The sequence below is a fragment of the Sus scrofa genome, chromosome 1 (assembly GCF_000003025.6).
Source record: "Sus scrofa isolate TJ Tabasco breed Duroc chromosome 1, Sscrofa11.1, whole genome shotgun sequence".
NCBI lineage: Eukaryota > Metazoa > Chordata > Mammalia > Artiodactyla > Suidae > Sus > Sus scrofa.
Window position 1 is genome coordinate 271,720,954 of NC_010443.5, and position 14,221 is coordinate 271,735,174.

At 56.9% G+C, this 14,221-nt stretch overlaps 1 protein-coding gene across 1 annotated transcript in view; it reads right to left on the reverse strand.

Annotated features, from left to right (window-relative positions):
• The window catches only part of MED27 (mediator complex subunit 27), a 203,458-nt gene continuing 193,193 nt past the window's right edge, over positions 3,957-14,221 (reverse strand). The window contains 2 exon segments of the mRNA NM_001001644.1: positions 3,957-4,497; positions 6,419-6,496. Of these exon segments, the coding sequence (NP_001001644.1) occupies positions 4,363-4,497; positions 6,419-6,496 (213 nt within the window). The 3' untranslated portion in view covers positions 3,957-4,362.

A 14,221-nucleotide genomic window follows, 5' to 3' on the forward strand; every position in this document is an offset into this window, starting at 1 on the left:
CAGGGGAGACATGGACGTTGGGAGGCACAGACAAGCAAGGTGAATTGTCATATTTTGTTCTCTCCCCACAGACCTGACGGCCCGACGACGCCTCCCGAACTTGAACTTCATTAGCAACGAACGACGCCTCCCGTCAAGCTGGCGGAGGTTCGGGATCTGGTGAGAGTCCTGGTGGCTGGGGCCGCCATCCTCTCCCCTCCCAGCTCGGTGACCTTAAAAGGCTCTCGATTTAGCATCAGGCCCACACTCCGACGCTCTAAATGCGATGGAGAGTTTGCACACGAACACCGAAAGATCATCCTTTTGTGCCTGCAGCTTTCCGTCAGTGTGTCAAGTGTGAAAACATCACTCGATACCGAAAGGCCAGCTCCCGATTTAGTCCAGGGAAAAAATCTGGACAACCTTTCACGGACCTCCTCGTCCCGTTCTGTCAATTCCTAACGGCTGCCGGGCTGGTGAACGGTGACCGGGCCGGCAGAGAGCGTGGGGGAGACGTGGGGGAACGGGTCCCCGCAGCGAGACGCCGTGAGACAGGTTTCCAAGTTCGGGCCATTCTCGAGACAACACACCTGGCAGAGCAGGGACCAGTTAGTGCCTTTGCCTCTGGGGCAGAAGCTTTGTGGGTGAGGAGCCGAGGACTTTGGTGACGTGGGCAGTGGGACCCTCGGGCCCTCCAGGGAAAAGAGCACGGAGCCACCTGGAAGCCAACAACAGGTGGGGAAAGCGCCTGGCACACAGGAGAGGCCCAGCTGCCCGGGGTGGGGGGGATTAAGTTGCGTCAGACACCTCGTGGCTCTGCCCAGGGAGCACCTGTGGACAGTGTGAGCAGCAGGCGGCTGGCACACTCCCTGACAGCCACGTTCCTTTCTGCCACGGGCCCCAGAGGACGCATCCAGACGCCGTGCCTGTGCCCACGGCAGCAGCAGGCCCCAGCCTCCTCACAATCCACGGCCTGGAACTGACCCCGATCCACCTCCAGCCTATTTTTGCCCGTTTCGGGTCAATATGTCCTCTGTTTGAGTGGCTGACACAAGGCCAGTCTCTCTCACGGTGTCTCTAAACCCGAGCATTTGGAGTCCTGGGCAGCAAGCCCCTCTTACCTTTCCAAGCCCAGCACCCTCCCCTCAGCACAGAGGAAGGGGAAGCTCAGAGGTGGGAACACTCAAAGGTTGACTACTCAATCCTTGTATTTTTTTCCCCTTCTAATTAGCAGAAGCTTAACAAAATAGAAAAGCAGGCATCACCCACATACCTGGTGCCCGGCCTCAGGAATTCATGGCCAATCCTGTTGCATCTACAAGCCCCCAGTCCCCTCCAGCCCTCCTGCCATCACTGGGCTATCAGCCCTGCACCTTACAGAAGAGGGGGCAGGGTCTCACAGGGGACGAGCCACTGGCCTGAGTCCTGCAACTGGGAGCCGGAGGCGGATCTAGGCCCCGGCCCCGGCCCCGTTACCCCCAGCTGCGGCCTGCCCGCTTCCTGCGCCTTGCTGGTGCCCTGCTCCGCCCGTGCTATTTCTTTTCTTTTCTCCCTCCCTCTTCGTCTTCCTTCCCTCCTTTCTTTCTTTCGTCTTTTTAGGGCCGCACTCACGGCATATGGAGGTTCCCAGGCTAGGAGTAGAATTGGAGCTGCAGCTGCCGGCCTCCACCATAACCACCTCCACGTCAGATCCAGACTGCGTCTGCCACCTACACCACAGCTCACGGCAATGCCAGATCCTTAATTCACCGAGCCCGGCCGGGGATCAAACCCGTGTCCTCGTGGATGCTGGTCAGATTCGTTTCTGCGGAGCCACGGGGGGAGCTCCGTATTTTTTAATGGTCTCACCTTTCCCCTTAAGTACATTAGCTTAGAGCGGAAACTCTTCATCACTCCTGCAAATGGGAAATCATTGCCCACCGTGGCGGGCGTCACTGAAGGTGGCCCGGAGAACCACCACCACGTCATTCCAGCTGAGTGCGAACGACTGCCGGCCCAAGGCTCTCAACGCAAGGTCTGCTCTCTCTCTGTCGGGAGGTGGAGGGAGCGTTGGAATCAACCAGGACTCCCTCAGGCTGGCTGCAACTAGGATGATGCAGATTTTTTGGTTAAAAACTCAAAGAGCTCTCTCACAATGTGCTTTACCTGTTACCACGATTTCACCCATCGTCAGAGGGCTGGTTTTCTCACACACGAGCATCTCTGTGGCACACTGTCAGCCAGCTGGCAGGCAGGATGTGCCTGTCATCTGCACGTGCTCCAACGTGGTCACAGCTGGTCACACTGTCGTCACTTCACATGAGCTGTCACCCCCCTACGTCCTGCGTGGGGTCAGTCTACCTGCCGCTTAAATGTCTTCAAAAGGACGTGCGGCAATGTGACAAATCGTTACCACACACCCGGTGTCCTCAATTCTGGATTTTCCTGCAACAAACAAGGGTCTCACAAGACCAAAGAAAGGACGATAGCTGCACATCCGTGAAGCTGTGTTGTTACCAGGAGCCCTGGGATGGGATCGCCTGCCACACGTTAGACAGTAAGACTCGAGGCAGGAGAAGCCGCCAACCCCCTTGGAAGAGATGGAAGAAATTTCAGAGCAAAGGCAGGCTGCTGTGACTGATTCATGTGTCACACAGGACTATCATGAAAGTCTGCGCCATAGTTTAATTGGCAGCATGTTTGTTTCTTTCCTTGGGGGTTTGTAAAATAATGGTGTGTCTTACAAGTGATGGCATCTTAGATGAGATAAACCCTGGTATTTCATCTAAAATCACCTGCTGTATGGAAATGTTCCTGCATTACCCCACCCTGCCACCCAGACTGGGCACTGGGAGTGTGGCCATCTCCTGCGGAGGGCAGCGGTTCTCAGACCCAGGCCCACATCCACCACCCATGGGCTTACTGACACCCACGTTGCTGGACCCCGCCCTAGAGTATCTGAGCCAGCCGGTCTGGGCGGGGCCTAAGGACCTGCGTTTCTAACAAGCTCCACGATGCCACTGCTACTGGACCACACCTGGAGCGGCTGCCCCTTCACTGAGTCCTCTTCACCCTCTGGCTCTTTTCAGCCTGGTATGGGTAGGGATGGAGGGTCCAGGTGGTACCAGAACTCAGGCAGGAGACATGCATTCCCCCCCCTTTTTCCTTTTTAGGGCCACACCTGCGGCAAGTAGAAGTTCCTGGGCCAGGGGTTGAATCAGAGCTGCAGCTGCCAGCTCATGGCAGAGCCACAGCAATGCCAGATTTGAGCCACTTCTTCGACCTACATTGTAGCTTGTGGCAACGCCAGATCCTTAACCCACTGAGTGAGGCCAGAGATTGAACCCGTATCCTCATGGATGCTAGTCAGGTTCCGAACCTGCTGAGCCCCAAAGGGAACCTCAGGAGCCACACATTCTTGTCGACAGCTCGGAAGGCAGCGTCGCCCTGGCTCTCTCTGCAAAGAGAACTTGACTTGTCGTGCAGGCGAGCAGGGGGGACGCCCCCAGCCTTCTTAAGACTTTCAGCAGGTCAACACTTCTTTGTATAAAGAGATTACGGCTTTAAACGCTGGGGTCAAGGTCCTGAATAAACACAGCCGACTGGGCTGGAATCTGTTCATGGTAATGCTTAGGATGAGACGGAACAAACAAGCCAGGCACACCTGTCCTGCCCGCTCCCACGTGTTCTGGCTGGAAACACAGCGGCTCCCTTTCCCTTTGGTACATGTGTGTGTTACTGGTTTAGTAAAATGAAACATCTGGGCGCTCTTTTCCTCAGAAAGAACAATCGATTTTTCAAGCCGCCAACATGTCCTTGAAATGGAATATTTGCCAACACTGCCCTCTCTCCCGAAAGCAAGAAGCAGGGAAATGTGTCCTCAAAAAAGAACTAACAAACACAGACGTTACTAAGTCTTTTCCTTCAAAAGGCCCAGATCGGCTCACATGCTCACGGAAGTGAATGTAAAAGACGCTTTAAGAAACAGGAGACAAAGCTGCATCCTGGATAGAAAAGGTTTATTGCTTATAAAAATAAGTTACAAAACAAAACAAAACACTCGGCATGACACCAGTGCTCATTCCAACTACAAATGACTTAGAACGTGGATCCGGGAGGATGGGCTGACCAGCACCGCGAATGCACAGGGGAGGACGGGCCGGGGCGAGTCCTCATACCGGGTCCTGAAGAGTCTGCTCTAGCCTCCCCAGTCCACCCCCAGCGGATCATCAGTCCATCAGCAGAGAGCGAATCTGTTCCTCGAACTCGGCCTATTGTACGACACGCTGCTTTGCACGAGGGCGCGGGGGGCTGTGTTGGTGTCCGGGCCGGGAAGACACGTCTGAACCATCATGTTACTTAGGGCTCGTTGGGGCAGGTGCTGGATGCGGGGCTGGGGCCGGGTTACTGCCGGCAGGTGTCGTGGAAGGCTTCGAGGGTTCGGAAATCCCTCCACGTGGGGGGAAGGCCGTCTTGCAGAAACTTCCCGCAGCGCTGGCATGGGGCCTGGAACAGCTTTATGTAACTTCTTAACCAGGTCTAAAAAGAGAAGTGAGGGGAGAGATGAAAGCAATGGGGGCCAGGCCTTCCGCCGTCCTTCCTGTCCAGCCTGGTCATCTTCAGGACACAGAGCTGGAGTTGGTGGTGCCGCCAAGAGGGACCCTGGGACTTTACCGCACACCACATGCAGAATCCACCAGGTCACAACACTGCTGCCTCCCAGTGCTGGCGCGTCCCCGCTCGGCCCCGCCACCCAAGGGAGTTTTAAAATAGAAACCCCTCCTCCCAGAGGCAGGAAGCGCCCCCAGGGGAGTGGCACGAAGCAGCCGGCAACCCCACCTCATCTCCAACCCCACCTCATCTCCAAGGCCAGGCCGGGTCCTCTGAATATCAGATCCCGCCTCTCCTTGTTCCCCACCCGGAGGTGCTAGCGGATATGGTTTGAGAATGCTCCACTAAGGTCAGCATGCCTTCTCTCTAATCTGATTTCAGGGGTCACCACTCAGTCACAAGGTGGCCCAACAGCCCTGGGGGGAGGGCGGGGACAGCCTGGTGCCACCCACTAACGTAATAAGCAGCAAGTACACACTCGAGGGGTTCAGGGTGCAGAGTCCTTCTGGGCGTCATGCATAAGCATGAGACGAACATAACTCGATTCTCCCACTCAAGGAGCTTCGCTACCGCACCAGCCCAAAACCACAGCAGCAGGCGGCTCGGGAGGCAAGACCCCACTGCGACAGGGGCGCGGACCATGTCGGGAAGAGAAAGCTGATCTCAGATCTCAGAGGTCGGCGGGTTGACGGGCACAGATCCTCTGTCTCCATCGGGCTGCCTTCCGGGTGGCAGACACGCCCCACCCCAAGCTAGGTATTTGACGTTCCGGCAATAAACTCGAGGAGGCCAGCGGATCATCCAGCTGAACTACGTGTGCTCTGGTGCTGATCAACCTCGAATCCTGCCCACATCCCCAAGTCGGTTACCAACACCGGGCATCGCAAGCTGTTACTGAAAACAAGACTCTCTATCCACCAAGGAGGACATGCTCGCTGAAGCCAGCTGACGGAAACTGTTCTCTCGACTCGGGACACAACCAGGGGACCGTTCCGAGCCTGGGTCTGTTCCTTCAGCCTCCCTGCTGCGTGAGCCCGTCAAGAGCCGGCGGTATTTTCTAATGAACTAAAGGCTCCGGAAGCTTAACTGTGGCGGCGAGCATCACGTGACGGGGCAGAGCGTGATCGGGCGAGGAGTCCCGTCCGCTCGGTGGGGACCTTTCCAGCAGGAGTTGCAAAGGGAGTGTGAGCTCAGTGAGGGGCGGAGCCTGCTGACGCGAGGGCCTGGAGCTGAGCCCATGCGCAGGAGCCGAGGGGTGGCCACGTGCTACATGTGGGCAGCAGCTCACGGATGGAGCGGCTCCGGGAGGTGGGGCGACAGAGGGTCCTGAGTAGGACTAATTTCCAGGATGCAAATATTTGGGTTCCATATCAAGCCACATCAAGTGGGTGAACAACCAGCTCGAGAAGTTCTGAATGTCTAACAAGAGCTGGTGGGAGCCGACTCCAACACCCGGGGCGGGGGGTGAGGGGGTGCTGTTTCTGGGCTGCTCCCCATCCCGAGCTCCACCCTGAATGTCTAAGGAGCAGGTGATGTGGAGGAGGCGTCACTGTACCTGCTCGGCGCCAAGCAAGGGCCTGGCACAGGTCAGGAGCATAGTAAGTGCCTACCGTCTAAACCAGCGCTGGCGACTGTGTTTCAGATCACTTCTGAAACCACCACTTGTCTGGCAATGAGACACCCCAGTCGATTAAGCAGGAAGTGGTGTCTCCCAGAGCCCTTCCCAAGTTAAGGGAAATATTTCCAAACTGGGCTGACTCGCCAGTGAGGCCCTTAAAGCTGAAGACAAACCAGCTGCCTTCCGAGTTGCCTGTTCTCACTTGAGGAGCCGACTCCGAAAGCCACTCACCATGAAGGATCGGACCACGACGTCTGGCATCTGGGGCAGCTGATAGTGGAGCAGGGCAGTGGTGGCATGGTCCGTCACCTGGGAACCAAGGACAGGGGCGGGTTAGAGCCACTCGGAACCGGCACAGAGCAAACAGGACGTAGGCGCTCCTTTTATAGGCTGCCCCCCGGGGAAAGGCCATCCAACAACATCTGAAGGGTGAAAACTGGTTATCAAACTTGCGGGCACAGGTGAGCAGGTGGATTGCAGGCAGAAAGGACACAGGCATTGAGGCCTGGAGGCAGGCCGAGTGTGGGACTTGCCAGCCACTCCAGGCACCCGAGGGAGGAGGTGTGGCCAGAGGCCAGCGGGGAGGCCGGAGGCCCCGCCGCTGCGTAAAGCGCCGCCCAAGCGCAGAGGCCGCCGTCCTGTCCAGGTCCGATTCCTCTTTACCTGGAACTTTTTTCCAGCCAGGGCAGCTGGGCTTTCTGCTCCCTGTGATTCCCATTCTGCCTCATAATTTGCAGCCATCAGGTTCTGGGGTCGGGACGCTGACCATTCCTGATGCCCTCTCCCTTAGGCGTCACCATTCCTACCCATTACCTTTCTGAAAAGCCATGCCCCTCCCTGTGTGGCCCCTGACCAGCTCTCTGAGGGTGTGGGCACCTTTCGGCACCTGTGGCCACACCTGCTGTCCCAGGACCCCTCCAGCAGACCAGGGGCACCAATGCTTTATGTCCACTAGAGGCATCTAGGGACCAGCTGGAACCTGTACCGGGTCTAAGCCCTGGCTCTGTCTGCTGACCTTGACCCAACCCCCTAATCTCTCTGGGTCTCAATGTCCCTCCTAAAGAGCAAAGGGCTGGCCTATCATCCCCTGTGTTCTGAAATGTGATGACACCACAGACTGCTAATGCCTGCCATCCATCAGCAAATTAATAGATTATATCTAACTCGACAGCTGTGTTCAAACTCACGGTTTATCTGTCTTGGTAAAGGGATTCTTGCTATTACAAATGTGGTTAAAAAGACCCCCCCACCCCGGCCCCGTAATATGATTAGCTTTGTGAACAAGAGTAAATGCGGCCTTCCTGTGTCCACCTGTCCGTTCTCCTGCCCCCACCAGGACACAGACATGCTGATGGGCCTTGGCAGCGCTTAAACTCACCAGGTGGAAACCAGTAGGGCAGGTCCAGGCCCGCAGAGGAAGTTGCAAATGATCCAGAAATCAGTCCAGCTGTGTGTCCACAGCCAAGGCCAAGAGAGGCCACACCCCGAGTGAGGACAGAGGCTCCCCAGCTCACAGAATCCCTATGCCTCGGTTTCCCCTGGATAAAATGGCCATGCAGGTGAGGTGCTCATCCGCCAGCTGCACAAAGGGCCACCCGCCCTGTCGCGTCTGCTCTCCCTGGCTCTTGCACCAGCCTGCTTTCCCGCTGGACTTGCAGGGCCTGCCTGGTGGCTGGTGGCGCCCACTAGACAATTGGCTCTGGGCAGGCAGGGATCGCACTCATCTGGTTCATGCTGGTCCCCAAGACCTGAATATCACCTGGCATCTACTAGGTCCTCAAAACATATTTGCTGAATAAAGAAATAAACTTTACAGTGGCCATTCATCCAAGGCCACGTACCAGGAACACCTGACTGGTTTTCTTGCAAATACAGCAATGGTTCCTGCATCCGACATTGCTGAGAAACTCTTACTCCATTGACTTTCAAGATTAATAGTACTTATTCCTTCAAGTGCAAAGACTTTTTATTTTAAGCATTTTTGACAGACAGCTTTCTAAAATGAGCAGAAGAACGATAACTTGGCAACACGGCGGGTGGTGAACGGCGGGGGTGACATGAACGGCTATAAAACACAGCAAAGCAGACCAGGTCCCAATGATACCTGAGCATTAGAGCTTGGTCCCTACCCATCCTGATGCCTGGCTAAAATCATCACCACCACCACCATAAACAAACCATGCAAGTGCCATTTACGGGCCAGTAAGGCACTTCTAAGAATCTCACTTGCCATTACAAAGGAAGTAAGTTTCTGGAGACTTCTATCTCCTGCCCCTACCATTGACAAGCCTCTCAGGAAGCCCTGCCCCGCATATAGGCACGCGGGGGCAGGGAAGCAGGCTGACTCTTGTCTGTTTTAGAGATGTGGAGACCGGAGGACACCCCCGGGCAGCTCTCTGCTGAGGTCCATGTCCCCGGAGCCTGGGAATCATCTCCGCCCCGCCCCCCAACCCCAATGCCAGGCCAGGTTAGATGTGTAAATGTGGCCGCTGGGTAACAGGCTTCTCAAGAGCAGAACGAACTGAATTAGTGAGAAAATGTCCTTCTCCAGAAATGGCTGGAGTCGGGCACCTAGGTGCTGTTTCGGCATCTGGCTCCCAGGCAGGGCACCAAGTCAGTTTTTCCATTACTGGGCAGGCAATCTGGCCAAATTCAGCCTCTTGATCAAAAAGTCCAGTATATTCTCTCTCTTTTTTTAATTTTAGTGATTTTTATTTTTTCCATTTTAGCTGGTTTACAAGTGTTCTGTCCAGGATATTCTCTTAATTGCCAAATGGCAGCAGCTTTTTCTAGTGTTGACGTGATCATCTAATTTCTTCAACTTCCCATCACCAATTACAGAACTACTTTAACAGAAGGAAACAAAGCTGACTGTTTGCGGCTGTTCCCCTCCCTTCTTCCCAAACTTCCTCCGCTGGGGCCAGGCTCCCTCGGCTGACCCCAAGGGACGAGGCCGTCAGATCTTCGCCTACAAGGACCTTCCTTTCTGCCAAAGCCTTCCACCTGCAATCAATCGTTTTTTTGGTTTCACACTTTTCAATAAGAAAGCTGTTTTTTTTTTTTTTTTTTTTTTTGCTCAGCATCCAAGATGTGGGGGAAAAAAAACCAAAACTGGCCTGGAGCAACAACAACAACAACAGACACTGGCTATTAACTAATTCAAATTGACTCTGGGCCAGCCCAGCCTGGTTCGGGCCCATTGTGATGCGGAGCTAATGAGAGTCCCCTGGGAGATGAAAGCCCGCTGGCGGAGGCTCAGCCAGGGCACTAATGCTCCCGAGAAGGGAGGCCATTCACCCCCCAGCCCGCCAGGCCTGAAAAGAGCTCAGGAAGATCAAAGCCGATGGCGAACCCGAGGGGAGGGAGGGAGGAGAAGACATGAAAGTGACAATATGCCGGGAGATGGAGGCACGACGACGGAGAGGACTGGGGGAGACAGACTGCGATGAAACCGGCAGGGGCGGGGAGAGGCCGGCACCGAAAGGCAGAGCCGCTCCAGAGTGTGCAGAAGCAGCTGGGGACCCGGCCGAGAGGGGTCCCGTCACCTCGAGGCAAAGGCAAACTGCAGCTGCTCTCTGGGTGCACGCCCCCTCCCCGCCCATCCCTGTCCCCGTCCTGCTCTGGGCTGCAGGCGAGGCAGGTCAGTAGGCTCGGGTGACTTCTCCCCTGCCGGCCAGCATACCCGTCTGGCTTTCTAGACCTTGCTCTGAGTGTCCTCCCCACCCACCAGGGCTTAGGGAATTGCCCCTCCCCGGGGCACCCAGAGGACGGGGAGGGAACGGGGCTCGGGGCGGGGGGAGAGGAGTCTTTCAGGAGACCTTGAAACAGCTGCCTGTCAACACACTGGAGAAGGAGACGCCAGTCAAAACAAGTCTCCTGAAGCTCGGCTACCATATTGTGTGCACAGAGCTTCTGGCACCTTCCCTCCCAGAGCCTGGGAGCCGGAGGCTCCTCCGAGATCACGAGTTATTTCAGCGAAGCCCAAAGTGGAACTGCCTGCGTCAGGGCAGGATTCCAGTCCATGTCTACTGAGCACCAGCCCAGAGTGAGGGCTGGTCTACACCACGGGGCCCAGGGAGGAGCCAGGCTGCACGGGTTTGAATCTTGTCTGTGGCTTACAAGCTGGGTGACCTTGGAGGATTAATGTCATGGCAGGCAAAGACTCCTGAACAGAGTCTGACAGACGGCAAGCACCCCCTGGGCGGGTCGTATCTTTTCCTCGCTCGGTCCCCACCACCTCGTGACGGGCTTAGAAATGGAGAAGAGCTGCCACGGCCGGCGAGGGAGCCAGTCCCAGGGAGACCAGGTGACCCGCCCGAGCAGCAGAGCAGGGCCCTGGGCCCGGAGGACAGGCTGCAGGGACTGCGCAAGCAGCTTCCGAGGCCGTCTCCTCCCGGCAGGGAACAGGCCCCAGGACTCCGGGTGGAGGCACGACTCGGTCCCAAGTCTCTTCAAAGAGGGCAAACGAGGGCGTTCCGTCAGGTGTGCAAGCTTGCTGGCCAGAGAAATCACACTCTGAAAGGAGGGGCTGCTGGAAAAAGGGGGAGATCCTGCTGCCCAATGAAGACCGGCAGACAGAGCCCACTCTTCCTCCCACGGTGCCCTCCAGCCAGCTGCGGGGGCAGAGAGAACAGGTTCAAGCCCAACAAGGCTATTTTCTGCTGCAGGTCAGCCCCCCAGAGCCTGGGTTTTATGGCGGCCAGACAGACCCGGTTCTTCATCAGCAAGGGAAGGACAACGGACAGGAGGCGACACACAGAAAGGGTCAGTGAGCCGCGGGGAGGGCACGAAATTCTCCTAATATTTCCTCATTCCCCAGCAGCTTCCTCTCTTAGAAAGCAAGAATCTGCTGTACTTCTTCGTGGCCCAGGGGCTGTCCTGAGCCTGCTAAGGTGCAGGCATCGGTCTGACTCTGTGGGCTCCCGGGCTGGAGGGGAGCTGGCAGTGCAGCAGAGGTGAACACACCACCCTCAGCTTCTAGAAGGCAGTCTGGGCTGGGGCCAGGTGGTGTGTTGCTAAAAGCTCCCGCAGGTGACTCTGACTTCAGCAGTGTTAGGAACCACAGGCGAACCTGCGGTTGCAGGTCACTACCTGCTTCCCCCCACCAGGGGGCAGGGGCAGCACAGGGTGGGGGGGCACCTGAGCCTGAACACGGGCTCTCTGGCTAAGCGGTGCCCCTCCCGACGCATCGGATTAATGGCACCAAGTACATTATCTGCCGGCACAAACCCATGAAGCCCAAGGCCTCCCCTGCTGAGCTCGGGGAGCTGGGGCCTCTGCCTATTATAAAAGTATGTTCCACAAGATTTAATAAACCGAAAAGTTAAGTACCCACGTGTTCAGAAGTTGCTTATTTAACGGAGATCCAGGTGTGGCTCTCCTCCAGCCGATACCTGCTTCCACAAACTCCGAAGAGAAGCTTCTCTCCGGCTGCATCACCGGGAGCAAAAGGCAGCGAGGTGGGAAGGAAGACGCGGAGCTGTGGGGAGGCCGGGGTGCAGTTCTGGGCTCGGCACTAATTACCTAGGTGACCTTGGCCACATGGCGCCCCCAGGTCTAGGTTTTTGGTGGACGCTGCTGCAGGGCCTGACCGCACGCCCCGAGGCTACGCGTGTGCCGAGCGCCACCCTCGGGCCAACCATTGGTGCCATTAAAGCCCCTTATTCGCTCAGAAAGGACAAGATGATCCCAGCAGGCGGCAGGGGCGCTGCCCTGAGGTGAGGTTACCCTGGTGCATGGAGCTCAGTTTTGGGAGGGTTATGGAGCACTCAGAACCCGGAGCCCATCGGCCCAGCGCAGTTCTGGGAACCTCTGCCCACCTCGATGGGTTTCAAGACTCTGGAGCACAAACTGACAGGCAGGCAAGTCAAACGCTTGCTACCTGGTCTGCAACACGCCGGTCCTGCAACTCAGCGCTGGATGCGCTTTCATGCTACACGAGGAGACTGGCTCAGGAGGGTGCGTCTCTGCTCGGGGTTGAGCCCAACACAGACCCCCCCTTGTAGACAGGGGCACGGGGGCCTCTCCGAGGGAGACCATGCTCTGTGGGTCTGGGAGTCAAAGATGTGAACCTCGCCTGTGAAATGTTTAAAGAGACAGCAACCCTGCCAGCAGTGCCGCTCCAGGATGAGCACTGGTTTTATGAAGAATATTTAGAACAGTCCCAGAAGTACTCATTCCATGAAAAGAGGCACTGTCATTATTGCAAACCTGAAGCTAGGAAGCCAGGCCACAAAGTGCTGGGGGCGGTGGGGAGCAGAGCAGAGACCGGCTTCTCAAACTAGGCTCAAAGTACAGGAGAGGAAGCACGGGCGAGGGCGTGGGGTTAGTTTTTATTATGCAGCTCCAGTCTCTAATCTGTACCCTGGATTTGTGTGCCATGGGCTGGGCAGGCCTAGAGGCCAAGGCGGAAGTCCGGGGAGACAGGGGCTTACGGGCAAGATCAATACCTCCTCCTGCTGATGGAGGAGCCAGGCGCACGGGCTCTGAAGGGCTTAGAACTGTCTGCGGAGCCGGCGGCGCTGCTTGGGCGGAGACCGGGGCAGGGCCGCGTGGGCGGAGACTGGCGAGGGGAAGACAGACCCTGCTGCTCTGTCCTGCCTGAAACCCCGGGACACAGCTTTGAGATCAAGCTCTGACTGAGAAGGATGAGGTCTCATCTATAAAGCACAGCGCAGAGGGGCTCCAACCTGGCTATCTGGAAAAGTCCCAGCCAAGATGCCTCTGATGCCCCAAAGGGAAGCCCCTCAACCCCCTGGACCCCTGAGTGCAGATTGGCTGTGGCTGGCATCCAGAGGCAGAGGCGCCTCCCCCAGGCCACTCCGCAGCCACCTGCAGCGTCTTCAGAACACTGTGGCCTGGCCTAGGTCCCTGATGTCCTGGGTCCCAGCCCTCCTCTGCCTTGGAGACTTAGGTGAGGGCCTCCCCTCCCCTCTGGGCTCTCCTGTACCCCCAGCAGCACCCTGGCCGGAAGCCCCCACCTGCGCTCTGCACTGGTAGGACCCCCGGGTGAAGGAGAGAGGAAGCAGGTAGGAGGCTACTGATTGATTTTTGCCGGTGGGGTTAGGGAAGCGGAGTGAAACGGGGAGGTTGAGGGGCTGTGCGGGGAGAGGGCCTGGGTGAATGGGGTCGGGGGGGAACTCGGGGCCACCCCGGGGAACTCTCCAGCGTCCTGACTGGCCTTAAAGGCCATGGGCAGGGCTGAGAGGGGCCTCCCAAAAGGTCCTTCCCATTTCCCAGGATTAAAGAACTAAGGCTCTTCATTTAGATGAACGAAAAAAGTTCAATGTGTCCAGATGGTAAAATGCCAGATTCTGCGGCTGGCTGCCAGCAACGTCCCAAGCCCTGAGATACCTGAATTGTTCTGTACCCACTTGGTGTGATGTTATTTTCTGCAGGAACAGCCTTGCAGTTAGAGAAACACATCCAAGGACATCTGGGCTTCCACAAAATACAGACAATACCACCTACTTCCCCATCAGGACCGAGAAGGAGGAGAGACAGCAGAGCAGAGAGCAGGCCCTGCCTGAGAGGCGGCTCTGCGGCCACGGGGCTGGGCAGCTGGGCCCCGTCCTGCTGGCAGAGCACATCTATCTCCTCTGCCTTCTGGGGATTGCCAGACGTGCCCAGCCCTCAGGGCACACGGGACTGTCCCAGGCCCTCACTCTCTGACCAGGAGACGAGACGACATGCCCGGAAAAAAATGAAGATGGACAAGGCTTTGGTGGAGCCTGTGATTTGTCACGGCAGCTGGGCCTTGATTTACCTGATGCAGCCCCAACTGGAAACGGACCACACCTACAGACGGCCATGAATCCGGGCCGTGTCCCTCCTGTGACAGTGAAAACAGCAGGAGACAAAGTCTACTGCACATGTCCTCCGAGCACCTGCGGTGCCTAGTTCGTCGCCAGTGTCCCCATCACACGATGCCTCACAACAGGTACCCTACGAAGCAGGTTTTGTTTCCCCCTTTCACGGCGGAAGGACCTGAAGCGTGGAGAGAGGCTGGTTCCTGGCCCAGGTCCCCCCGCACAG